Below are 27,545 nucleotides of genomic sequence, written 5' to 3'. Positions count from 1 at the left end.
CTTGACCTGCTGGACTCAGGCAATCCTTCTGCCTCAACCTTCCAAGAACCACAGGTGCATACCACCAGCATTTTTAAAATTTGTTATAGAGATGAGATCTCACCAAGTTGCCCAGGCTGGTCTTGAACCCCAGAGTTCAGGCAGTCCTCTCATCTCTGCCTTCCAAAGTGCTGGGAATATAGGTGTGAGTCACCACACCCAGCTGAAATTACTTTCCTATGGAGATAATTTACATTTTATTTTTTCTGGTACCTAGAGGCATCGCCAATGTGGAAATAACTTAATGCTTAAGATTCTTTGGATTATTTAGGCAATTTTAAACTTGTCTATTTTACATAGGTTCTTCTACTTCTGGTTTATCATCATCCTAAGGGTGAAACTGTTTGAGAGTCTCAGCCTATTGTGGGAGAATCTCCTATTAGATTCACAACCTTAACTAGGCCCCAAACTTTGAATCCTATCCCCTTCACTCATGAAGTTGTCACAGTAGGAGCCCATGCTCACTTAATTTTTTGTTTTCTCATTACTTTTGCTTAAAATTTACTATTGTCTCAAAATCTCTTTGATGTTTTAAAATTATTCTTTTATTTTAATCAGCATTGGTTGTTTTTAACAGGAGCATGATGTAAATACCCTAGCATGCAATTTTCAGAAACAGTTTCCACAACTGCATCTTCTTACATGGCCAAATCTATTATTTCCCTTGGTATCCTCTGCATTAGCACATATTACTGATGGCATGGAATCCATAAATGTTAATAAGAATTATGTCTAATTCTGTTAGAAAATTAATAGTTTTTAGAAAATTTTACTTAGAAACCTAATAAAGCACTCTGCATATAGCATATACACAGACACAAAGTTGGATAATTGCATTGAAAAATTGGGCTAGATTTTACTTCCTATTTCAAAATTCAGAGAAAGAGAGAAGTATTAAATAAAAGATGTAAGGAAAAAAGTAGATCACTGCATACTGAGTACAAAGAGCCATTCTATTCCTTCACCTTTAAAAAACTAAAATTTCAAATTAAGTACCAATGTGAAGAATGTGACAAAACAAAACATGCTTTCAGAAACATTTATACAACTAAAAAGAGTACTTTAAAATATATCTCCAGGCCAGGTGTAGTGGCTCACGCCTATAATCCCAGCACTTCGGAAGGCTGAGGTAAAAGGACTGCCTGAGTCCACAGGTTCAAGATCAGCTTGGGCAACTTGGCGAGACCTCATCTCTACAATAAATTAAAAAATTAGCTGGGCGTGGTGGCACATGCCTTTAGTTCCAGCTACTTGGAAAGCTGAGGTGGAAGGATCCACTTGAGCCCAGGAGATTGAGGATGCAGTGGCTGTGAGCGTGCCACTGCACTCCATCCTGGGCAACAGAGTGAGACTCTGACTCAAAAAAATAAAATAAATAAAATAAAATGTGCCTCCAAACTTGAGGCGCATAATTCCAATTCTTATTGGATGCAGAAACAAAGCTACCCCATCATGGAAAAGCCCTCCACCATTTGTTTATTTTAAGGTAAATAGCATTCATAGAGTGTACAACTATTAATGTTGCAAAATACACACATTGTATAAAGAAAACATACATTTGGTTTGATATGCAGTTTTTTTTATCTTGAACCATTTTAATCAATTTCACAAGTTATTACATGTTGCCATTTTATTTAATACCTGCAACATTTTACATTGTTTGTGAAGTAGCTAGCTATTTCCAGAGGCTGATATTCTCTTCCAAACTGTGTCTTTGGCTATTACTATATAAGTGATTCAGTCAGAACTATAAGCCCAAACTGATTAAAATTCTCAGACTCTCCTAGCTTCAGACTCAGATCCTGAGTTGTAACTTTGACTTGATCTTCCAGTTGAGATGCTTCATAAATATTTTTCTTAAAATAGGGCTCTTTAGTGTTGTTTCTTTTTCTTGAAATATGAGTTTTTCTGATACAAAACATATATATTCCACATGAGAATTTTAAAAGCATCAAAATAATGATTAAATTTTATATAACTTAAATGACAGGACTTTAAATATGTCCTTAACTTTTTTTTAACTGTTTGAAGAGGAAAACTGTGTAATAGTTTCAAATACATAGAATTTAACTTGTTAATATCGTTATAAAAAATACCATTTAATGAATTTAAAATATGAAAAAATTAGTTTGCTAAAATGTATACTTAGTATATTGGTATCAATGAAAATATGCAGAGTTGTCAAGAAATTTCTAAGGATTACAGTGGAAGTAAAAAAAAAAAAAAAAAACAACAGTTTCAGTCTTGATTTATTGCTACATATGACTACTTCAAGGGTCATCTGGCCTGTCGTCAATCACTCTTAACAGTGGTAAATTACAGTGGTTTACTCTGGAAGGACGAAAAATAATGCATTGTGATATAAAAATATTACCTATATATAAATAATTAAAGATTTACAAAACACATTCAGACTCATATGTTCTTACTATAAAAACAATATAGTTAAATATAGAAGCACAGAATCCTGAAGCACCCACAAGTATTTTAAGAATATTCATTTAATCAGAAAAAATCTATATATATGTATGTATATCTGTACATACATACATATATACACACACATACATATATATTTAATAATTTGAGAAGAAAAGGCAAAATTCTGATTTTAATTCAAAGTTTACCCTATCATGGAGGTAGGTCTCTACTCCAATTATACAAACAAGTTACCAGCTTTATTCAAAAAATTGTAAGTCTAAGATCTTGCAACTGGCCTCTGCCGTTGAAATACATTTTTGACAGACTTTAGAAACCAGTATTCTAACTGGCATATACACAAAACAGATATTTCCTTCACAAGGTTACATCTGAAAAGAGCCTTCATTAAAATCATTCATGGAATAAAGAGGTATACCTAAGTGCAGATACTTTGGCTTAGCATTTAAATAACACAGTAAATGCTACAAATTTATTAAAGACAGAAGAAATCCTTGTCTTTTTAGTACTTATTGTAAAGCTTCAAAAACTATGGATGTCTTCAATTTTTATATATTTAAATAGTGTGCTAATGATTTGAAAAGATCACTTCTGCCTAAAAAGCAAAGCTTATGTGTTTCAAACATCTACTTTTAGTGTTTGGGGCATTTTCACTTTAGTGCTGGAATTAGTTTTAACAAATCAGTTTGCAATATATAATGTGCCATGTTCTTTCACTAAAAAAGATTTTCTATAATGAAAAATACTAATTCTATTTCTATTGGTAAACTGGAATTGGAGGTTCCACCATGGATTACAGGTATCAGAGCACTATCAAGATCATTTAGATAATGCTGTGGCAGAAGCTGGCCTTCAGATCCTGCCTGAAATTCAACCTGGAAAAAAAAAAAGTCATGGTAAGACAACCAAGAAAAGGAGCCATTTTGTTTAGCTCAGAATATAAATATAAAATAATTTAAATTACTTAAAATATTGGTTTAAGCACGTTAATAAAATATTTGGTATATTTCTGTATTCTTCTATATTTCTTTTATCTGTTTACTACATAAATTATAATTGTCCTTTTCACAGATAAAATTGCCATGTCATACTTTAGGTTTTCTCTCAATGAACACATAAACTCAAGGAATAAGGCTTTGAATAATCGCCATTATTACTTAAATTTAAAACTTCATGGTATTAAATATATATACTTCAAAATATTTCAAATTTGTTATTGCAATGGTGTCTAATTTAGAATTTACTGTTAGTGTTTAAAATTACATGTTGGTACATTTGACTAAAAAAGAAAACATTAACAGTGCTTACTCAAATAATACTTGACGCTTCCTTGAAAATGTGGCTTTTAACAGTGAGATGAAAGCACAAATTACTCTATCCAGTAATAACTATGAATATAACATAGCCTGGCTGGAAGCCAACCTTCAACATATGAACTCATCCACGTTTAGATTAACCATCCTAATGAAGAATCTGCTTTGAAAATCTACTATATTGGATGTTGGAAACAGTTACAAAGCAAATGTTCTTAACAGATATGAACTGAAAGTTCAAAGAAAAGCAAATGGCTCTTGTGTGTAAGATGATCATTACTCCTTGTTAAGAGAAAGGAGCATTAAAATAATTTTGGACTATTATTTTTTTGCCAATCAAATCATCAGAGTCAAAAGTTTGATTACATAATTCTTTGGTAAGGATGTAGGGGGGGGGAAGAGCTCTCTACAAATTGCTGGAAGAAATATAAACTGGCCTAACCTCAGTCTGGGGTAATAATGGTAGTATCTATTGAGTACACACTCAGAACTGACAATTTTACTTCCAGGAATTTTTCTTATAGATATACTCACACTTATACAAAAGTAAAATATCACGGGCAATCTCAATGTCAATCAACATATACCAAATATGCATGAAGAACTAGTTAAATTATGGTACATTTTTATCAACTACCATGCAACTATAAAAAGAATATAAACTAATATATAACATCTCTAAGATATATTAAGTTAAAGAAGCATGGTAAGAAAATAAAGTGTAAAAGAAGACAAAAAGGACACATATACTTATTTGCTTGTACATGCATAAAATCACAAAGAATACATAAGAAATGAGTAACACTGATTGCTTGGCTAGGGAGGAAAAATGAGGAAAAATATGGAGGTGAACTGAAGGGTCAAGGGTAGGAAAGATATTTTCAGAGTTGTTGCCTTACACAACTCTACTGGGAACCATTTACATTGTAGTCAGGAGTTAGTATCTCCAGTGTCATCCAATTACACAAAATACAGTGTGAGTGCTGCTCTCCGGGGTTGTTCAGTGAGGTGGTACTGTTCTATATACACCAATTAAATCTTGAAAGTCTCACAGGAACATAGCCATACTCATTTGTTATCATACTGTCAATAGCTCTTTTCCCACTACAACTGCAGAGTCGCATAGTTGTAAAAGAAACCATACCACCTACAATATCTAAAGTACTTACTGTCTGTCCTTTAACAAAAAAGTTTGTTGACTGAGTCCTATTGTGGAGATTAACAGATAATATATGTGAAGTGTGTAGCACACATTTGATGCCCAACAGTTTTTAGATCCTTCTTTTATCCCAAAATAAAAAGTCAGAGGAAAAACTTATTTTAATATGTGATGCATTCGTTTCAAAAAAAATCACAAAAACATGCCTCACCATATCAGTGTCAATGGAAACTCTGAGTCCAATTTTATTCATCCCATTACTCTTTAGAGTTGTCAGATGAGGGCACAGTGCAGCACTACAAGCCATAGCTATTTCTTTTGCAAACTGATAACAAGTTGATAAAATAGATAAATCCTTGTCCTTTAGAAAGTAGAACACCTGAAATATATTTAATTAGGAAACAAGTCATGATTAAGATTGAAAAGTAACTTTAAAAATGCAACAGTTGCTGGTTTCAATTCAACTTTAATAAAATTTCAATGTAAGGTACCATGAAAATCACTGTGTAAGAGAATTATAGCTATAGTTTGATGTATACCATAAATAAAAACTTAAAACCAAAGATTATAGAATATGGGAATGACTCAGCTATTTTTGCCTAAAATTTATTTGTAGCAATGAAAGCCTTGTTAATTCAGTTTAGAGATGGGCACTAAATGAGTTCATTCTATAAGGACAGCTATATGAAATTAAGATAAAACTAATAAATGTTTATAGTTTCTATATTCCGTTTAGTTTCTATCTATCTTGTATCTGCATAAAATCACAAAGAATACTTAAGAAATGAATCTGAGGGGGAATAAGGAGGTAAACTAAGGGTATGGGAGCCTATAGTTTAATATCCTCTTATTTAAAAAAAATGAAAGTAAAAATAACTTTATAAGTGAATGCTGATTATAAATTAATGACAATAAAATATTTTATTTGGCTGGGCGTGGTGGCTCACACCTATAGTCGCAGCACTTTGAAAGGCCGAGATGAGAGGATTGCCCAATCCCTCGGGTTTGAGACCAGCCTGGGCAACTTGGTGAGACCTCATCTCTACAATAAATCAAGAAAAATTAGCTGGGCATGGTGGTACATGCCTGTAGTTCCAGCTACTTGGAAGGCTAAGGTAGAAGGATCGCCTGAGCCCAGCAGGTAGAGGCTGCAGTAGGCTATGAGTGTGTCACAGCCCTCAAGCCTGGGCGACAGAGTGAGACTCCGACTCAAAAAAAAATTATTTTTGTAAAATAAGAGGAACATGAAAATAATATCACCAAATAACATATTACAGCACAAATAAAGAGGGCAATGCTGCCAAAACTTAATTGTTAGCTGGCAGGAAGTACTACCATATGACCGCCTGAACTAACCTTACGGAAATCCAAATCTGGTGTATAATGTCTGGTGGAAACATGTGTCTGAGTTGTGATGTAAACAGTGTAATAAGGTATGCTTAAATACTCAGAGATTGAGCATGCATAATCTCTAAGTTAAAAAAGCAAACACCATATCCAAACACAGCAGGTAAAGGGAAGAGACCTTTCTCAGTTACCTCAGTACACTTTACAATCTTCTCATCAGTTTCAAAATCTGCTTCTAGTTTTATTTTTTCACTTGGATATCCTTGTAATGATATTCCATCTACTGAACTGGTAACACTACCAAAAAAATGGAGAGAAAAATTATGAAAGTTAGAGCTTTGAAGCAGCAACAAGGTATCTCAATTATAAACAAAATAACTCTCTAGTTCATTTGCCATGATTCTGTAGTAATCTTTTGTTGTTGTTTTTCATCAATAAATTATATCTTTTTCATATGCCCAATTGAGACCTGAGGTTTAAAATACCTTAGGTAGTCTCCTAACAGAAAAGCTGTCTCATGAATTCATAAATCCTATTTTTCAATCCTTCAGGGTTAACCCTCTTCTTCTTTGTTCCAGACCTCTTAGCCAATCTCCAAAAAAGAAAGAAAATGGGTAACTGAATAGAGGAAGAAGTGGTAGTAATGATCTGTAAGGCCTCAATGTGCATATTATTAAATGTTCATATTTATAGTGGATCAAAATAATAAAATATATCACCCAAGGGGAATCTTTTACTTACTTGACAAAAATAAGTACCACATAAAAGAAAAAGTGTCTTGCTTTTCTCAACCCTAGCATTGAGCCCACACTACTATACAATAGATATTTCATTATTGGCTCCCTCCTCAAATGTACCACCCTTTAATAATTTACAGTATTCACCCAGGCGTGGTGGCTCATACCTGAAATCCTAGCACTTTGGGAAGCTGAGGCAAGAGAATCACTTGAGCATAGGAGTTCAAGACCAGCCTAGGTAGCATAGTGAAACCTTGTCTCTACAAAAAGAAAAATTAGCCGCGTGTGGTGTGGTGGTGCATACGTGTAATAGTAAAAATTTTTATTTTTTTAGTAATAATAAATTCCTACCCTTTGTTTCCTTTTTCTTCAGTATCTACCCAGCAGATATCCACATATTCTCTCAGGTCTACTGCATCAACTTTCCCACATGTAATTTTAAAGTCTTTTTGCTCTCGAAGAGCTAGCCGTAAGCCATCCATGGTCTCTGGAGTTATTTGTACCATTAAGCCATCTAGAAATGAGAGTGTTTCACATTTATTTAGCCATATGTCAATTTGTATGTTTAAGTAATAGAATTTGTTATCAAAAAATGTTCTGAAAGTAGTTTTTCAGTAATTTGTTAATAATTTAATTGGTTGTTTTCCAGTAGAAAATAAGAAAAGTATTTCACAAAGGATTCTTTTTTTTTTTTTAAATAAAGATGATAATTCCGCTTCTGGTTATGATGAAATAACTAGTACCAAACTAATCCTTTTGTGACAACCAACCATAAGACTAGAAAAATATATGAAATGGCTGTTCTAGATACTGGACTATAGGTAGTCAATACTGAGATCCCTAGAGGGAATCTCAAGAAGTAAGCCCACAACTGTCCAGACTTTCTGCCTGGGGACAATTTCCTTATGTCTACTCACTAAACCAACAATGGCTCAATTTAGGTGAGAATAGTTTGGTGAAGTCTGGGATCAGGTCAAGATACTGAAGAAGGGGACCCCAGAAGACTATAAGACTTTGAGTCCTTGGACTAGAACTGGGTCACATTAACAGGGTGAAATTAGATAAAGCTTAACACAAAATAGCTGTTATAGCATTGAGAAGAGAACAGAGATAATAGAAGTCAAACTATGTTGGGGAATATTGGTGGTCTGGACCAACCAAAGTGGAAAGACATTATTCAAACCTCATTAACAAACTCTGTAGCAGAGTCAAAACAAAACCCTGACAAAGTCTGCAGGTAAAACAGAATTAGAATTGAGTACTGCCAAGTTACAGGGAACTGCTAATAAACACCTTAGGATTTCCACAGATCCATCCTGACATAGTGAAAAGCAAGTCTACACAAGCTCAAGATGGTCAGCCATGAAATTGCCTGCTAAAATATAAAGCATCAGCAATGGCTAACTGAATCATAAAGCTTCTAAAGCATATTAACTAATACACAAATCAAAAATTACTAAAAGAAACAAGAAGTAATCCCAGCACTGGGAGGGGGAGGTGAGAGGATTGCCTGAGACCAGGTTTTCGAGATCAGCCTGGGCAACTTGGTGAGACCTCATCTCTACAATCAATCAAAAAATTAGCCAGGCATGGTGGCTCGCACCTGTGGTTTCAACTTATTGGAAGGCTGAGGTAGAAGGATCACCTGAGCCCAGCGTGTTGCGGCTGCAGTGGCCTGAATGTGAGCGCTCCAGCCTGGGCGACAGAGTGAGACTCCAACTCAAAAAAAGAAACAAGAAAATGTGACCCTCTATGCAACTGAAATCAAGCTCAAGTTGGCCAATTAAGTACACAAACATTTTAAAATAGCTATTACAAATATATTAAAAGACCTAAAGGAAAGAGAGTCAAAGAATGAAAAGCAAATATGGGCTACATAAATCAACATAAAATAAATCTTAACAGGTAAACAGCAACACAGAAAAAGAAATTCTAAGAACTGAAAAGTACAATCTAATTGAAATTGAAACCTCAATAGAAAGGCTTAATAGTAGACAGAAGATGGCAAAAGAAAGAATCAGCGAACATAAAGAAAGATCAATAAAAAGTATCCAATCCAAAAAACACAAAAAAGATTAAAGAAAAAGTGAGCAGAGTGTCTAGGACCTGTGGGATGATATAAAACCATCTAACACACATACATATACAGAGCCCAGAAGGAGAAGAGATTGGTACCAAAAAAAAAAAAAAAAAGTATTGGTAAGAAATTCCCAAAATTTAATGAAAAGTATTGACACACATATCCAAGAAGCTCAACAAATGCCATGCAGGATAAATCAAAAGAAAACCACATCTACACGCATCACAGTTAAGTTGATAAAAACTGAAGATAAAGAGGATATCTCAAAAACACATAAGAAATGGTTACATTAAATGTAGGGAAACAAATATAAAATTATTACAGATTTTTCATTAGCTATAATTTAGAAGTTCCTCAAAAAACTAAAAATATAACTGTCATATGATCCAACAATCCTACTTCTGGGTATTTATCCAAACAATTGATATCAAGATCTCAGAGAGATATTGTCATTCCCATATTCACTACAGCACTGTTCACAATAGCCAAGACGTGAAAACAATGTAGATGTCCATCAGCAGAGGAACAGATGAAGAAAATGTGGTATATACAAATGGAATATTATTCAGCTTAAAAATAAAAAAAAAAGGACACTCTGCCATATATGAAAACATGGATGAACCTTGAGGACATTATGCTAAGTGAAATAAGCCTCACAAAAAGATAAATAATGCGTGATTCCACTTATGAACTATCTAAAATAGTCAAATTCATAAAATCAAAGAGCAAATGGGTAGTTATTATGGGTTGGAGTGAGACAAAAATGGATAGTTACTAATTTACAGATAAAATTTTAGTAAAGCAAGATGGACAAGCTCTAGAGATCCACTGTTCAACACTATACCCGTAGTCAACAATAATGTATTATACTCTTAAAAATTTGTTAACAGGTTATATTTCATGTTAAACAATGGATGCCAGAAGATAATAAAATGGCACCTTTAAATTACTAACAGGAAATAAAAACTTTCAAAGCAGAATTCCATAACAAGCAAAAATTCTTTAAAACTGAGAATTCTTTATTTTGCCATCTTCAGTCTACTATTAACTTTAATGAGTTTGGGACCAGCCTGGGCAACATAGCAAGATTCCATCTTGACTAAAAAAAAAAAACAACACAAAAAACCCCACCAAGCATGGTAGTATACGCCTGCAGTCCTAGCTACTTGAGAGGCTGAGGCAGCAGGAAAGCTTGAGCCCAGGTATTTGAGGTTAAGTGAGCAACGATCATACTGAGCCCAGGTATTTGAGGTTAAGTGAGCAACGATCATACTGTAATACAGCCTGGAATATAGAAGACCATGTGCAAATTGCAGGGCCCTGGGAAGGCCATCAGCTCTATCTCAGATTTGTCTTGAGTCTCTGCACAAGAAGTGAAGGCTAAGGTACAGTTCTCAAGTGCCTGACTTAGGTGTTGAAGGCATGCCCTAAAAGCATATACACATTCCAGCAAAGACTTATCGGTTCCAGGTATTTACGAAAATCTCAGTTCAAGCATTAGATTACCAATAAACTAAATGAGCAGAGAATATAGTGATTATGTCTGACACAGAATGCAGATTTTACAGAATTAGTTCAGAAAAGCCACTAATCAAACAATAAATAGCAACAGGTAACAGAAACTGTCCCTAAGAAAACCAAGATATTGTATTTGCTAGACAAAGAGTATAAAATGATTATTTATAATATGTTCAAAGAACTAAAGGGAACCATGTCTAAAGAATCAAAGAAAAATATAAGAATGATGTCTTAATCAAATACAGAATGTCAATGAAATTACAGAAATTATAAAATTATTTTTAAAAATCAAATATAAATTCTGGAGCTTAAAAGTACATCCACTAAAATGAAAAATTCAATTGTAAAGCTCAAACACAGATTTGAGTAAGTAGAAGAAAAAACAGTGAATTTGAAAACAGATCAACTAAGATTATCCAGTCTGATGAACAGAAAGAAAAATGAACAGACCCTCAGAGACCTGTGGAAATATCCTCAAGACCACTAACATATGCATAATAAAAAAACATTCACCTGCACATCTAAGAAACAAAATTCTAAGTATAGTGTAAACTGAAAGAGATCCAACTCTAGATACACAAACTGTGAAAGACAAAAAGAAAATCATGAAAGCAGTAACAAAGCAACTCATCACAAAGGATCTCAAACAAAATTAACAGCTGACAGTTTTCATATACTATGGAAATTAAGTTGGTATTCATCTATATTATATTGTTAAGTTTTAGATATTAATTGTAATGCCCATCTAACCACTAACTACTAAATAACTAAAAAAACCACGTCTCATCGTGATCACGGATGTGAATTTATGTCTTTGCAAACTGTTTCTGAATGATGAAATGCTGTCATATGTATGTGTTATTATATTTTGCTTGAAAATGAAAAGTAATGGGGTTGTTTGGTTTTTTTCTTTTCAGGACGTTTGAGTTCCTTGTAGATCCAAGATGTTAGGCCTTTGTCAGACATGGAGTTGGCAAATACTTTTTCTCAGTCTGTGGGCAAAAGATATGAACAGACACTTCTCAAAGGAAGACATCCAAGTGGCCAACAGACACATGAAGAAATGTTCAACCTCATTAATCATCAAGGAGATGCAAATTAAAACTACACTGAGATACCACCTAACTCCAGTCAGAATGGCAATTATCAACTCAAAAAATAACAGATGCGGGAGAGGATGTGGTGAAAAAGGAACACTGCTACACTGTTGGGGGGAGTGTAAACTAGTGCAACCTCTGTGGAAAGCAGTGTGGCGATTCCTAAAAGCTCTAAGTATCGACCTCCCATATGACCCCGCAATCCCCCTACTGGGAATATACCCTGAAGAACTCAAATCACTCTATAAAAAAGATACCTGCACACGTATGTTTATCGCAGCATTGTTCACAATAGCAAGAACCTGGAAGCAACCATGCTGTCCATCAAAAAAGGACTGGATTAAAAAAATGTGATACATATACATGATGGAATACTACGCAGCCATAAAAAAGAACAAAATCATGAATTTCACAGGATCCTGGATAGAACTAGAGTCTATAATACTGAGTGATCTCTCACAGAAACAAAGATCTGAGTATCACATGTTCTCACTCATATAGTGGACCTTGAACATCTATTATAATACTATAAGAAAAGGATTGACAGTGGCAGGAAACTATGGGGAGGGTAGGGAGGGGAAAGGAGGTGGGATTAACGGTAGTCAATATCTGTCTGGGGACGGGGAGACACCCCTTATCAACAAGGGTGCCTGAACGATGCATATTCGCATACTAACCCTTAACTGTACTCCACAATTTTAAAATAAAAAATGTTTTTCTAAAAAAAGAAAATGAATAGTAAGGCAAGGAGAGGGAAAGTTAATTGAGATAATTATCTGATACCGACTGCAGTTATTGATTCATGTGCAAATTTTTAAAAATAAAAATTGCAAGTTGGTCATTCATTTGCTATAATTAGTGTTGTATACTTGTATTTTGATATTTTAGGACTTTTATACTTTCATACAACTCAGAAGTTCATGATCAGGAAGTGAATATATTGTCAAACATTCACAAAATATTTAAAAGCACTGAAAATGAATAAGCTATAGTTGTAGGCAATAACATGCATACATTTTATAATGTTGTTTGAAAATAGAAAGTTCCATATGGCTATATAAAGAAGGTCCCTCTTATATATCTCCTCAATAAGCATAAACAATGTTATTTGGGCATATGTCTATTTCAGGTAAAAAAATAATTAAGCAAGAATGTGATAAGCACAGTACTAAGTCTTATAGCTAATTCTTGGAGAGAGGAGGAAGAAGGGGTAAGTAGACTGAAATACTGGTCATGTTTTAGTTCTTGAGCTGGGTGACGATTTCGCATAAGTTTGTAGTACTGTGCTTTATAACATATATATATGTTATATATAAGTTTGTAGTACTGTGCTTTATAACGTGTGTGTGTGTGTGTGTGTGTGTGTGTATACATATATATATTTGTAAGTACATTTTTAAAAGGTAATGGAAAAAACTACATTAAAACAGCCGGGCTCAGTGGCTCAGCCTGTAATCCTGCGCTTTGGGAGGTTGAGGTGAGTGGACTGGCTGAGCTCGCGGGTTCGGGACCCGTCTGGGCAACTTGGTAAGATCTCATCTCTACAATAAATCAAAAAAATTAGCTGGGCATGGTAGCATACACCTGTAGTTCCAGCTACTTGGAAGGCTGAGGCAGAAGGATCGCCGGAGCCCAGCAGGTCGAGGCTGCGGTGGCCGGGAGCAGCCACTGCACTCCAGCCTGGGCGCCAGAGTGAGACTCCAACTCAAAAACAAAAACAAAAACAAAAACAAAACAGTCTTATAAATGAAACTCACCTTCAACTATGCTGGACTTAGCAAGAAATCCTGAAGATGTTTTTAGAGCGCCATTGAACACCACAAAACTTGCACCTGTCACTGATTAAGATATACAACAATTATTTGTTTTAACCTGCTCATTTTTATATTATATGATATTTTTAAATGCTACTGTGGAAAATGCACATACTAAGTACTCAATAAATTTTATTCTCACACAACTTATATTAGAAAGGTAATAAAAAACAAAAGAAAGACGGAATATTACATAAAAATGTTTCTAATAATTGATGGACTATTGCACTATTTAAAATGTCCCTATGTTAGTGAGAAAATCAAACATTCACTACTTTGAAGTCATAAAAAGTCTCTGGAGCCCTAATTTGACAATTATTTACTAAAATTATAAATAAATGCATCCATTGACATACCAACTCCATTTCCAGGAATTTATCCTATAGATAGGTTCAAATGTATACAAAATGGCATGCATACAAAGTTATTCACAACAGCATTTTTATAAATAGCCAAGGATTGGTAACAACTTATGTCCATCAATAAAAGACAATTAAACGATGTAAAATGAAAAGTTACATGGAATGAAAAAGCTCTTTATATACTAACATAGACTAATCTCCAAGGTGTGTTAATAACAACAACAAAGCAAGGTATGGAATGGAACAAATGCTATAACTAATCCAAAAAAAAGAAAAGGAAGAAAGAGATGATATGAGTGTGTATGTGTGAGTATTTGCTTGAATAATATATTAAAGCAGAAATGACTCCAAAATAATATAAGAGACCTGATTACACTGGTTTAGTTGCCTGTGGGGAGAGTAAGAGGATGGCTGGGTGGTTAAGGGAAGACAGGAGGTTTTTCACTATAAATATTTGTACCTTTTGAATTTTACCACATAAATACATGAGGGGGACCCCAAAACTCCAGAATTTATTATAAAAATTGTGTATTTCTTATATGTTTAAACTTCAGTCACCTGTAAAGTACCCTTCATTTGATGCAATACACCTATCAAGATGCTTTTTCCACTGCTCAAAAAAGTTTTTGAACTCGTCAATTTTGATGCCTTTTAATGCTTTGGCCATTTTTTGTTTCACCTCTTCCACATCAGCAAAACGTTTCCCTTTCAGGACTTTTTCATCCGGGGAAACAAAAGAGAATCACTCGGGGCAAGATAGGTTGAACAGGGAGGGTGGGGGACAGGGGTCATGCCCTTCTTGGTCAAAAATTGCTGAACACTCAGTGTGGTGTGAGCAGGTACACTCGTAAATAACCCCTCATGAAATGGGCAAGTATGTTAAAAGAATCTCCAAAAAAAATTCACTGAAGCTGAATGCAGCCTCTCACAAGCTAGCTTGTACAATGATGCCGATAGGTTCCTAGAATACTTACCTAGTGAAGGAAGCCTGTACTACAAGGGGCCCACCCTCCAAAAACTAATTCCAGGCTTTTTTGTGTACCCCACCTTGTATACCTATTCAACAAATACTAAAAAACTGTTAAATTTTAATGACAAAAAAGCTAGTAACATGGCAAGTAAAAAAGCACAATAAATAGTGCAAATATTCAGTATAAAATCATTTGACAAATATATAAATATAAGAAGAAAATACAGTAAAATGTCAATAGAGGTCATATCATGGCTCTTTTTTACTTTCACTACTTTTTAACATATATTTTCCAAGTTTACTACAAATGAGTATATATTACTTACATAGTAAAAAAAAAATTGTATTAGTAGCCAGGATATCAGACTATATTAAATATATTATTCTACAATGATGTAGTAATTAAATGGAATACATACTTCCATTTGACTTTCAATTTGTTAGGCCCTCTAACTGCAGAGGTTTGATAATCACAGCAGTTATTGAGGCCCTTCAGCCAGAGCTGAGAGCAATGTTGCTCATAGATGCTGCTCACGCCACCATCTTTATCATTTCTATATCCCCAGTCACTTACGGTTTATAAATCTTTCTTCATCCTTACCCGCCCTGTGCTCCCTCAACTAAGAGAAGTGGGAGCACAGTGAACAAATGTGAAAAAAAACCTCATTGCAAAGAAGTTATACAAAGAAAGACTACCCCCCCAACCATGGAATACACTAAACCTGAAGATACCAAAAGGAATACAGTCTTCTAAATCTTAAAGCCTAATGTAGCCAGAGGAAAAAACACAAATTAGAAGCAAATTTTTAATCTGTCGATTGTGCAACTGAAATTTTAAAGCATACTATTTTATCATTTATGTTTTTTCTCTTTGAAAGGAATTGTGTTAATGGAGGTTGTTGTATAAATCAGCACTAGTAACCACGGTGATCACCTTTTCTTGGTTGGCCAGTGACACTGTTGGCCTGGGTTTGATAAACTCCATCATTCTGTACACAGACGAGATGAGAATCTGCTTCTGTACTAAAACTAGCTCCAATGCTGATAACATGCTCATTAGAAGAATTTATTACTTTCATTACCTGGAAAACAACAATACTTGTTTAGAAACACTTTTAACATTTAATGCCTATTCTGAGCCACATTCCTAGCCAGCTCATAATTATAAGATCATAAGGTTTGATCTGGACAACGCCTTAGGAATGTGATAGAAGCAAATGTCTCAAAATAAAATTACCTCAATTAATAGATAGTTAAACCAGTAAAGAAAAACGATGAAAAAATGAGATGAAATAAACTACTTATAAGTTTACTTATAAGTAAATTTGTTTACTTATAAGTAAATAAATTCTGCAATTTCAAAAACAATATTTGTTGTCATAATACATTAGACAGTCTAATTCAAAACAAAAATTAATTAATTATTTTATTTTGAATTGGAGTCTCACTCTGTCACCCAGGTTGGAGTGCAGTGGCATGCTCACAGCCACCACAGCCTTGACCTGCTGAGCTCAGGCAATCCTTCCGCCTCAGTCTTCCAAGTAGCTGGAACTACAGGCATGCACTACCATGCCCAGCTAATTTTTTTTGTATTTATTGTAGAGATGAGGTTTCATGAAGTTGCCCAGGCTGGTGTCGAACCTATGGGCTCAGGCAATCCTCTCACCTTGACCTCCCAAAGTGCTGGGATTACAGGCTTGAGCCACCATGCCCAGCCAAAACAAAAATTTAATTTGATATGACTCTAAGGAATTCTAATGTTCAACAACTGTCACTAAAATTTGAATAAAACAATTATACTTACATCACTGTATTTTTTCCGTGGTATTTTTATGCAGCTTTTTCCCATTTCCATATGGATCAATAGCTGATCTATATTATGCAAGGTATACTGGTAATTTCGAAGGTCCTACATAAAATAATCATATTTTCATAAACCTTAAACTACTATTTAAGAGCATTTATCCATCTATTATATCTTTGTATAAGAGTATTTGTCACTTTAAGGTTTCTGATACATAACTATAAAATGCCACCAAGAAAGCTAGTATCAACTTAAAAAAAAAGAATCATTCCAGCTACTCCACAACAGTAATAAAGAATATCATTCTCAGAAAGAATTTTGTAGTATTTAGGGGTAGCTCCTTTTCCTAGTTACAGATCTTCCAAATTAGAAAAGGTCTTCAAACCAGACACAGAAAAATAAAAGTAAGTTCACTGAAATATCTTTCTGTGGGAACTGATAAACACAAAACTAAAAAAATTAGAGGTGGAAAGGAACCTCAGATATCATCTAATCCAGTCCTTCCTATCATAGATGAGGAAACTAAGGCCATTATTTGCTCAAAAATCACAACATTGACTGACTTTACTAACACTTCTACTAACGCTTCAACAATCTTAGAAGTTTGTGTAGAGATCTCACATTACCTAAATATGTAAGAACCGCAGCAGAATGAATCAAAAGGCAATTAAAATCAGATACACAAATATAAGAATGTCCTAAAAAATCTGTTCTTCAAAAACAGAGCCCACGTATGTTAAATGAATTAAGATTTATTGTAATGAACTTTCTTTATAGCAAACATCCCAAAATAAAACAGGAAAATATAAATGTATAAAATTTGCTAAGTACAATTTTAAAGTAACAGTATAAATAAAATAGTTCAATTACTTACAACAAGTAAGTTCATAATAGTGTGTCCTATTTCTCCAAAAAGAGGTTTCCGGTATCTGATACTTGTTAGAGGAGCAGGATATGCTATACATAAGAAAGGAAAACTGGTTACCATAAAAAAAAAAAAATCTTAAATTCATTACCATTAATTCTCATTTTTTAAACAAACATTATGTACAAATATCACTCAATTAATTGTTAGTTAAAAGTGAGAAATGAGGTCGGGCGTGGTGGCTCAAGCCTGTAATCCCAGCACTTTGGGAGGCCAAGGTGAGAGGATTGCCTGAGCCCACGGGTTCGAGAACAGCCTGGGCAACTTGGTGAGTCCTCATCTCTACAATAAATCAAAAAATTAGCCGGGCATGGTAGTGCCTGTAGTTCCAACTACTTGGAAGGTTGAGGCGGAAGGATCACCTGAGCCCAGTGGGTTGATGCTGGGGTAGCTGTGAGCGTGCCCCTGCACTCCAGCCTGGGTGATGGAGTGAGACTCTGACTCAAAAAAAAAAAAGTGAGAAATGCCATTAATTCTTACTGTTATCTACTAGATGATACATTGAACTAGGAACTTTACGTATCTTATTTAAATCCAAAACAATGTAATGAGAAAATGTGTCTATACCTATTTCATAAATGAGTAAGCTGAGACACAGAAATTAATAAACTTACTCATAGTGACTAAGTTAATAACCGGTGAAACATATTTGAAACTAGGTTTGCCTGATTCCAAAGCATTTAATCTTTTCATTATACATGCTGTTTCTACAAAATTATGGGGGGTGAAAAATTACAATTAGTTAGGCCCCCATAACTTTCTGAAAATTGAAGGAGAAATACAAAGAAAGACTTTTAAGGCATTTGTAATTAATATTCGACTGTGTTAATTTATGAGTGGTAGTAAACTTTTATACTTCTTGGTTCAGCATGATAAAAGAAGCATATATAGTCAGAGAAACAATGCAAAAAAAAAAAAGGAAAGGACATGGGGTCTGTCACCTAACTACTTTTCTTTCTTTAGAGCACTATAAATACTGGATGCCAAAAAGGAAAAGATATCTTGCTGGCAATACAGCAGGAACTCTGAAAGAAAAGGAAGATTAAAAAAAAGAAAGGCAAGACTATTTCTACACTGATACAAAGCAGACACATTTTTAACCTTCAGTTCTCAGCTTAGGTCATAAGCAAACTAATTTCTCTAATATCTATTACACAAATATATTTCCTTAAAATTCTAAGAAAATACCACACACTCAAAATTATCTATTTTAAAGACTTAAGTCAAAGTAATCACATTCTTGCTAGTACAAACATATTTTTTAATTCTCTAAAAAGGGAAACTACGTTATTTGGGAGACAGAGGGTCTAGACTGTAAAAAGCACACACAAAAAAACTGATTTTAAGTTTCCGCAAAATTCTTATTTTACATTCAATATACTGAAAAATATGTAATTTAATTTATTATTCTAAAACTTACCTTTATATTCTGCACCCAATCTCAACATTAAACGCATAGGAAAAACCTTTACCCAGGGAATCTCCAGCTTCTGGATAAGAACGCCACAAAGAAAAGGATTACTTGGTAATGGGAGATCATCAAGTTTCTGAAAAGTAGGTGTAATAAACAGGAATCCTCCATGATCCTTGCTATTGAGAAAGCTCTCAGTAAAGGTAATATTGTCCAAGTTTTCTAAATATTTTCCTAAAAATATAATCATTAAGAGAAATATTTTAAGTTGTTATTTTTTGTAAAGAAATGTTTTGCATTTGAATACAATATAAACTTTCTTAAGTAAAAACAATGTCGAATTTTTTTTTCTGATTTCTACTCTTTAATAAGCCCTCTATGCACAAAGCTCAGTTACTCCTGGAGTCTAGGGAATATGAACAAAAATTTGAAAATGTTTCCAATCATAAACGCCTTTAACGTTTTCTCCATACTGCATGGTCAAGTAAAAAATTATCACGTCCCTAGTCTTGTACAGACAGTAAGAAAATTATATAGACATATTAAAAAACAAATAAGGCAAACATATTTCCATTTTTATAATTTAAAAAAATCTGTGTATAGGCACTAATCACATAAAATGTTAGATTTAAGGAGTGAAAATTATAATTAAGATATTTTAGGAAATAATCTCTTCACAAAATAAATCTTTAATACAGTTCACATAACCAAAAGCATAAGCACTTTAAACTAATTTATCCATCTCTCAGTTTCAACAGTTCAAAATAAAATACTACACCTTTTATAGCATCCTTATATATGGTGATAAATAGTCTGAAGATGTCCTTAGGAATATTATCTTCATTTGGCAAACACAACAACAAAATAATAATTTCTGCCTGTCCCAAGCCATGCAATCCATTGGTTGAGAAGTACCAATATTTGTCCGAGGAATCTTAAATGATAAAAGCATACAGCTTCAAATGTCAACTTCTGTTAACCAAAATCTAAAAATAATTGTTTTTGCATGAAGCACAACTCTTCAAATTCCATATTTTCCCACAGCTCTCGTCATAAAAACTTTAAGTTAGATTGTATAAGATTCATATAAAACAATACAGAAAGATTATCTTATGAAATTAATTAACAAATAACACTAAAATAAAAGATCTACTAAATGCTGAAATGTAGTGGGTAAGAATTAGGTTAGTTTCAAAAAGAATGAAAAGCTGATAGATGCATTACTGAGTTAATTAGGATTATTAATTATTAAGGATTATTTACTTCCTTAATCTTAACTAGGCCACATATCACTTATCTTAAAACTGCCTTTATTGCTACTAAATGAGGATTCCTGCTTACCTTAATTACCAAATTTCAATTTATCTGAAAGTTATAGAAGATATATTTAACTGTATCATGAGCATCAAAATACAGCTCAGCTACGACCTTAAACAAAGATTGACTGAAGGATATTAGTAAAAATCAGTAAACTTGTATCAAGTCACTGAATCTAAGTTTACAGTTTATTTATAGTCATATCTGACTGAAAAAAATCAATATCCAATGCCGTTTATTTTTCACCACTGCCAGTCAAAATCTAACCTGAAGATGTAATTATTCCAGAAATCCTGTTTACCAATTAAACAAAAAAAGATGAATCAATACTTACAATGTACTAATTTGACATTCACGAGAAGATTAGCATTTAGGACAAAGGTAACAGTATGTAATCCTTCACCTTCAAGAAGCAAAGTGATCTGCTCATGAGACGGGTGTTCTTCTACTATAGGAACTAAATGATGTAAGTAAAATAATATATTAATCAGGATATTTAGCCCATTAAATATACTTACAGTGAAAAAAAATACATAAATCTACCAATGGCCTGATCAAATTTAAGAGCAAATATATTTCATAAAATCAATCAATACCCTGAACAACTGTTATATGCTCATTTTTACTTTACTATCCAGGCAAGTATATTAATACTGTAATGTGTATAAATTCCAGCACATAACATTATATATAGTACATATACAATATGTTGATTAAACAGCATATTTACACACTTTTAGCACTTTTAAAGTTTTAAGACAAATGGTTTTATAAAGTAGATTACAGTTTTCCAGGCACTCCAATTATAATTTCTGAAATTTACAAGACTGTGAAAGTAGTTTAGACCCATTAAACATGTTTTTACCATATGCTTAGATCAGTGACAGGCAGCCCAGAAAAAAAGATATTGACAATAGAAAAATATGCATGTATGCAAAGAATAGAACTTAATATATTTTTGCCACTACAGCTAGATTCATGAAATAGCTTCTACTGACAAAACAGAGATCCTAAGCTTCATTCACTTACATTATCAAGCAGAGAACCACCATATCACGTTGCAGGATGCAACATCATGCCTGGGTGAAAAGTATTCATCCTAGGGAACTACTAGGATAGGTGGGAGCTAGTCATAGACTCTCCAGCTTAAAAAGGACCTCAGAGATCATTTAGGTTCTGTTCTTTTACAAAGGAAACTGAGGTCCAAGGAGATTAAATAACATATACTGCAAGTCATATATGTAATATGTAGTAGATAAAGAGAACTAAAATTTCTAGCTTTGCCATTAATCTAATTCTCTTTTCTTTAGGTATCATGTTCCTTGAAGAAGGAAAAAAAAAAAGACATCGTGTCAAAACTCTAATACAATGAAAACTTTTCTCAGGATTTCCCTATTGTACTGAACTTTGCCTCACTATAAATAGAAACCCAGATGTGATAAAGGGATTATAAAAGTTCAGATCTTGGGCAACCTGCTGGGATCCCCTCCCACTGTGGGAGCTTTTCTGTCCTCTCAATAAATCCTGCTTTCTCACTTAAAAAAAAAAGTTCAGATCTTTTTAGAATTTGTTTTTATGTAAGACTTTTTGTAAACTAAAGTTATCAGCCCTGGTACATATTACAACCAATTTGTCTAAGTTAAGAAAATGCATTTCATACATATCACAGACAAAATTCATCAGTACATTCTTTTAAAAAATCCTCTTTAAATTTAAATAACTGCTATCCTACCTGATGCCTTTTCTCCAGGTGCAATCAGAAGTGGGGGCAAACTGTCTTCGTCATTAGGTAGAAGACTAATTTTACTGCAAACATATTTGTCAATACCACACAATAACCTATAATCTGAAATACTAACAATAGATAAATGGTTGTTAACCAAGACATTAGTAGAACTAGATGATTCTCCAATTTCTGCAAAAACATCATCATCTAGTGTAAGAGAACCAGAAGTAGGTAATCCCTCATTTTCTGTGTTTACAGGCAGTTTTTCCACTGATGGAACCTGAGAAATAGGACTCCAAATTATCTCACTTCTTGTAATATCTCCTATCTCATTGTTTGGTTTTTCCACTGTAGTAGAATGGGAATGATCCACTGTGTTTACTGCCTGTAAAATACAGAATAAAAAATATATATACATCAGTTCATATTCTCTGTTCAACTGTGAAATGCTAATCATTATAGCCAAACATATTTTTTAATAAGAATAAATAAAAACGAAAGTGGATTCAGAAATTCTTCTTAAATTAAATTTCCCAAAGCTATAATCCCAGCACTTTGGGAGGCAGAGGCGAGAGGATTGTTTTAGCCCGTGGGTTTGAGACCAGTCTGGGCAACATGGTGAGACCACGTCTCTACAATAAATCAAAAAATTAGCTGGGCATGGTATCATGCACCCATAGTTCTGGCTACTTGGAAGGCTGAGGCAGAAGGACCCCCTGAGCCCAGCAGGTCGAAGCTACGGTGGCCAGGAGCATGCCACTGCACTCCAGACTGGGCGACAGAGTGAGACCACAATTTAAAAAAAAAAAAAAAATTCCCAAGAAACAGTACCATTTTGTTTCTTTAAATTCAGGAGCATAAGGTAGTAAGGAACATAAGATTTTAGCTTTACTGTATGCTCAGGTATGTATTCATGACTTTAATAATACAAACTAGCTGGGCTCAGTGGCTCAGCCTGTAATCCTGCGCCTTTGGGATGCTGAGGTGAGTGGATTGCCTGAACCCATGGGTTCGAGACCCACCTGGGCAGCGAGACCTCATCTCTACAAAAAAATCAAAAAATCAGCCGGGCATGGTAGCGCATGCCTGTAATTCCGGCTACTCGGAAGGCTGAGGCGGAAGGATCGCCGAAGCCCAGCAGGTGAGGCTGCGGTGGCTGGGAGCAGCCACTGCACTCCAGTCTGGGCGACCGAGTGAGACTCCAACTCAAAAAAATAAAAATAAAAAATAATAATACAAACTGGAAAAACGAGGTAAGAATTTAGGATCCTGTGCTAAACTACATAGTGAGAAAGCATGGTTCAATCCACAGCTCTCCCCTTGTGATAGCCAAAAATGCCTTACATAGAGAGAGAGGAGGGAAAAGGGGGAAAGAAAAGAGGAGTGGTTAGGAAGCAGTGTTAGATATATTCCATAATAGTAACTACCTGGAATAAACTACTCATCAATAAATCCCCTTTCTTTTTATACTGACCAAAATCAATGTTAAATGAGAACTATTATGAACTCAAGTAATACTTACTAACCTGTTTAGAACTTACATTTCGTTAAAATATTGATTGACGGTAGGTGCTAAGAAACATAACTTTGGTAATTAAGTCTATTTGTGAAATCTAGCTCAAACACTCTTACTGACATATGGCATACGTTTATACAGTATGTGAACTCCAACAGAACAGGTAGATATCTACCATGTCTAAAGTATGTACTCAGAGTCAACCAGGTGAATGGTATAGACTAGATGCTCAATAATTATTTGTTTAATGACTAAAACGTTCCTAATTCATACATTAATACTTGCTTCTATGAGTATTTTGATACTTTACAATGACAGTTTATAGTGATCTGGGATTCTATATTATGTATCTTCTATTTAACACCTAGCACATTTGTATAAATACAAACATAAATATCACCATCAGATACTTCCCTGAATATCTGAAAATCAACTAAATATCAGTATAAATTGGACTACTAAATCTCAGTTACATTTCCCTGTTATCAGTGGTTCTCAAAATGTGATCCAGAGATACCTGGAGTTCCCAAGATTCTTTCAGGGTGTCAGTGAATTCCTAGGATCTTTTTTATATTATTTAGCAAAAATAACATCTCACAACACACTGAATGTAGAAGCAGATGTCTGTCTTCTATTAAGTCAGACATTAAAGAAATTTGCAAAATGTAAAACAATGCCACTATTCTCTCTAAACTCCTTTTGTTTTGGTAAAAAATATTATTTTATAATAGTAAGGGATTTATTATTTTGTATTTAATCATTAAATATTTTTAAGTTTATTCCATTTTAATTTTAATACAGCCTAGACTGGTCTCAAACTCGTGAGTTCAAGCGATCCTCCTGCCTCGGCCTCCCAAAGTGCTGGGATTACATGTATGAGCTACTGTGCCTAGCCTAAAAATAGATTTTTTAAGGAAAAGGTCAGTGTTTTACCTATCATCACTCAAACCCAAGCCCACCCTCTACATTGTGCTCTTTGATGTCAGGCTGGAAGTCTGGAAAGTGCAATTCCTAGACTTCCTAGCTAGCTGACTTTGGTCAGTTTCTTCCAATGGTAGACAATGATGGGAGACCCGAAAATAGGAAGAGAGAAGGAATTCTTCTTCATTAGGTATAACCCACATAAGCCATAATTCTTCAGGGTTCTAAATAACTTAAGAGTTTTGTTTTGCTTTTTTTTTAATTGGAGTCTCACTCTGTTGCCCAGGTTGGAGTGCAGTGGCACGCTCACAGCCACTGCAGCCTCGAACTACTGGGCTCAGGTGATCCTACCACCTTGGCCTTCCAAGGAGCTGGAACCAACAGGCATGTGCCACTACGCCTGACTAATTTTTTTATTTATTGTAGAGACGAGGTCTTGCCAAGTTGCCCAGGCTGGTCTCAAACCCCTGGACTCAGGCAATCCTTTCGCCTCAGCCTCCCAAAGTGCTGGGATTATAGGCATGAGCCACAGACTGTAAGAGGTCTGCCTTTAAGAGTTTAAAGGGGTCCTGAAACCAAAAGTGTGAGAGCCATTCCCTTACACTGACATTCGAAAGGGTAAAATCTGCAGGTACAGTGGCTCCAGCTGAAATCCTAGTACTTTGGGAGGCCAAGCTGAGGGGATCGCTTGAGCCCAGAAGTTTGAGACCAGACTGGGCAACAGAGAGACCTCATCTCTACAAAAAATAAAAAATAAATTAGCCAGGTGTGGTGGCACACACCTGTCGTCCCAGCACCTTGGGTGGAAGGATCACTGAGTCCAGAAGGTCAAAGCTGCAGGGAATGTTTGTGCTACTGCACTCCAGCCTGGGCAACAGAGTAAGACTCTGGTTCTAAACAAATAAAGGGCAAAATCTAAAATATATTCATTATATCAATATATTTCTTATTTTAGGAAGCTCAAAGCATTAAAAAAGGTAAATATTCTAATAAGCAAATTATCTACAATATATAATTTTATTTAATTAGTAAATTATTCTTTAGATTCCTTACCATAGGTGTATCAGGTGAGAGAGGACTAAAATCTTCAGAACATCTTTTACTTCCAGATGAAAATTTTGTTGTATCTGCAACTTCACCATTGGGCAATATACCATCTGCAAACCATACTCTCTTCTGTTCTTTAGAGCATAGTCCTAGAATCAGGTGAAACAGTATAGATTTTAATTTGGCAATACTGTCAAGATTTAGTATCAAATAGGTCAGAAAATGTTTTCAAAAGCTTTTTGCTACCAATTGGCAAGCTCTGGATGCAAAGCCTAAAGAAATGGCTTCTTATGATTCATCTACTCTAAGTGGAGTCTGTTTCAATATAGTTCATACAAAGGAAGTATAATAGACAAGGGGTGGAAATCACATAGTCTGAAAAGGAGTGGACAGGAGAGATTATACCTTAAAGACACTGGAAGAAGAGTCAATGCCTATATTATTGAGGCTGTGAGTGTGGAGTGGAGACTGAATAAAATTTAGGGACTACTTTAGATCTATAATATACAACCATATATGCTGAATTTCCTTATTTTCATCATAATAAATAGAAAATAGCTACTGAGTGATAATCTGAAGTCCAAAATAATTGTCAGAAGAATGCCTTTAACTGACATTTACAGTTATTTTCTAGCACATTACAGACTAATTGTATATGATTTTAAATGTACATGGGCTTTACTCAAGATCCTAAATGATGACAGGTTATAAAAAAGAACAAATAACACAAAAATTTAAAAAATATTTTATCTTTCTGGTAAAATATGCAATTAAAAACAGATTTTTTTTGAGTCAGGGTCTTACTCTGTCATCCAGGCTGGAGTGCAGTGGCACGATGTAGTGGCATGATAATGGCTCACTGCAGTCTCAACCTCCTGGGCTCAGGCGATCCTTCTGCCTTAGCCTCCAAGTAGTTGGGACTATAGATGCACACTACCACAGCTGGTTAACTCTTTGATTTTTTGTGGAGACGAGGTCTTGCTATATTGCCTAGACTGGTCTCAAACTCGTGAGTTCAAATGATCCTCTAGCCTCGACCTCCCAAAGTGCTGGGATTATAAGCATGAGCTACGGTGCCTGGCCTAAAAATGGATTTTTAAGGTAAAGAAAACAGGTCAGTGTTTTACTTATCATCTCTCAAACCCAAGCCCACTCTTTACATTGTGCTTTTTAATGTCAGGCTGGAAGTCTGGAAAGTGCAATTCCCAGACTCCCTAGCTAGCTGACTTTGGTCAATTTCTTTCAATGGTAGACAATGATGAGAGACCAGAAAGTGGGGAGAGAAGGAATTCTGCCAGGATTCTTGCAGCAGCATCACCATCATGCTGTTTGTTGCATGATTTTCAGTAATTCTAACATCAAACCTGGAGCTCTCCTTCAGTCACCTGAGCACCAGCCCTTTGAGGCCCCTTGATAGTTCCAGAATTTACCACTTTGTGTTTCCCCAGCACAGCACCAGCCATGTGGTGCTCCAACCTCTGACTCCCAAGTGTGAGAACTAAGCACCTCCTGGTGCCCCTGCGCTGAACTCTTCCCTTTCATTCCCCCAAATCCAGCTGTGGTGGTTGCTTTCTACAGTTGCTAATCTATGAGGCGCTTGAGCGTGCCATTTTTACTCTTCCAGTCTTCCAACATACATATGTGACCAAGTCCCTGTATTACATCCCTCCTGATATCAGTCTGGTTTGTCTTCCCTGACTAGATGCTGACAATGCTAACCAATTTCCATTTCAATAATTTACCTTTAGTCCAAGACACAGCATTTTCTTCTACTTACCTTCAGCACTTGGTTGTTTAAGTGCTGAAATTGGCAAAGTTGTTGGTGAAGATATATTGGGTGTTTGAGCATCCTGAGGAGGCTGGACAGTGGCACATTCATCAGAATGATTAGATCTAAGGTTAGAACCAGTTGGACTCATCATCCTTTCAAATGCCTGAGCTACAAAGGGGAAAATAATAGTATTAAAATCTCAGATGTTTCTGAACTTCAAAGTAAATGACAA

The 27,545-nt window shown here is 34.8% G+C and overlaps 1 protein-coding gene across 1 annotated transcript; it reads right to left on the bottom strand.

Annotated features, from left to right (window-relative positions):
- Positions 1-3,194: 3,194 nt before the first annotated feature.
- On the bottom strand, positions 3,195-27,545 carry LOC103277213 (zinc finger FYVE domain-containing protein 16). The gene is made up of 14 exons (XM_021707331.1): positions 27,320-27,545; positions 25,549-25,691; positions 22,065-22,186; positions 20,667-20,789; positions 19,794-19,949; positions 19,025-19,249; positions 17,554-17,636; positions 16,680-16,784; positions 15,810-15,957; positions 13,487-13,567; positions 7,386-7,548; positions 6,489-6,594; positions 5,162-5,329; positions 3,195-3,353 (listed from the first exon to the last, which is right to left on the bottom strand). Exons 1-14 carry the CDS (start codon positions 27,419-27,421, stop codon positions 3,195-3,197), a joined length of 1,884 nt encoding a protein of 627 aa, XP_021563006.1. The 5' UTR covers positions 27,422-27,545.

This window comes from Carlito syrichta, unplaced genomic scaffold (assembly GCF_000164805.1).
Source record: "Carlito syrichta isolate Samal-C Ts95f unplaced genomic scaffold, Tarsius_syrichta-2.0.1 Scaffold316511, whole genome shotgun sequence".
Taxonomy (NCBI): Eukaryota; Metazoa; Chordata; class Mammalia; order Primates; family Tarsiidae; genus Carlito; species Carlito syrichta.
This window is presented reverse-complemented; position numbering and strand designations above follow the sequence as displayed.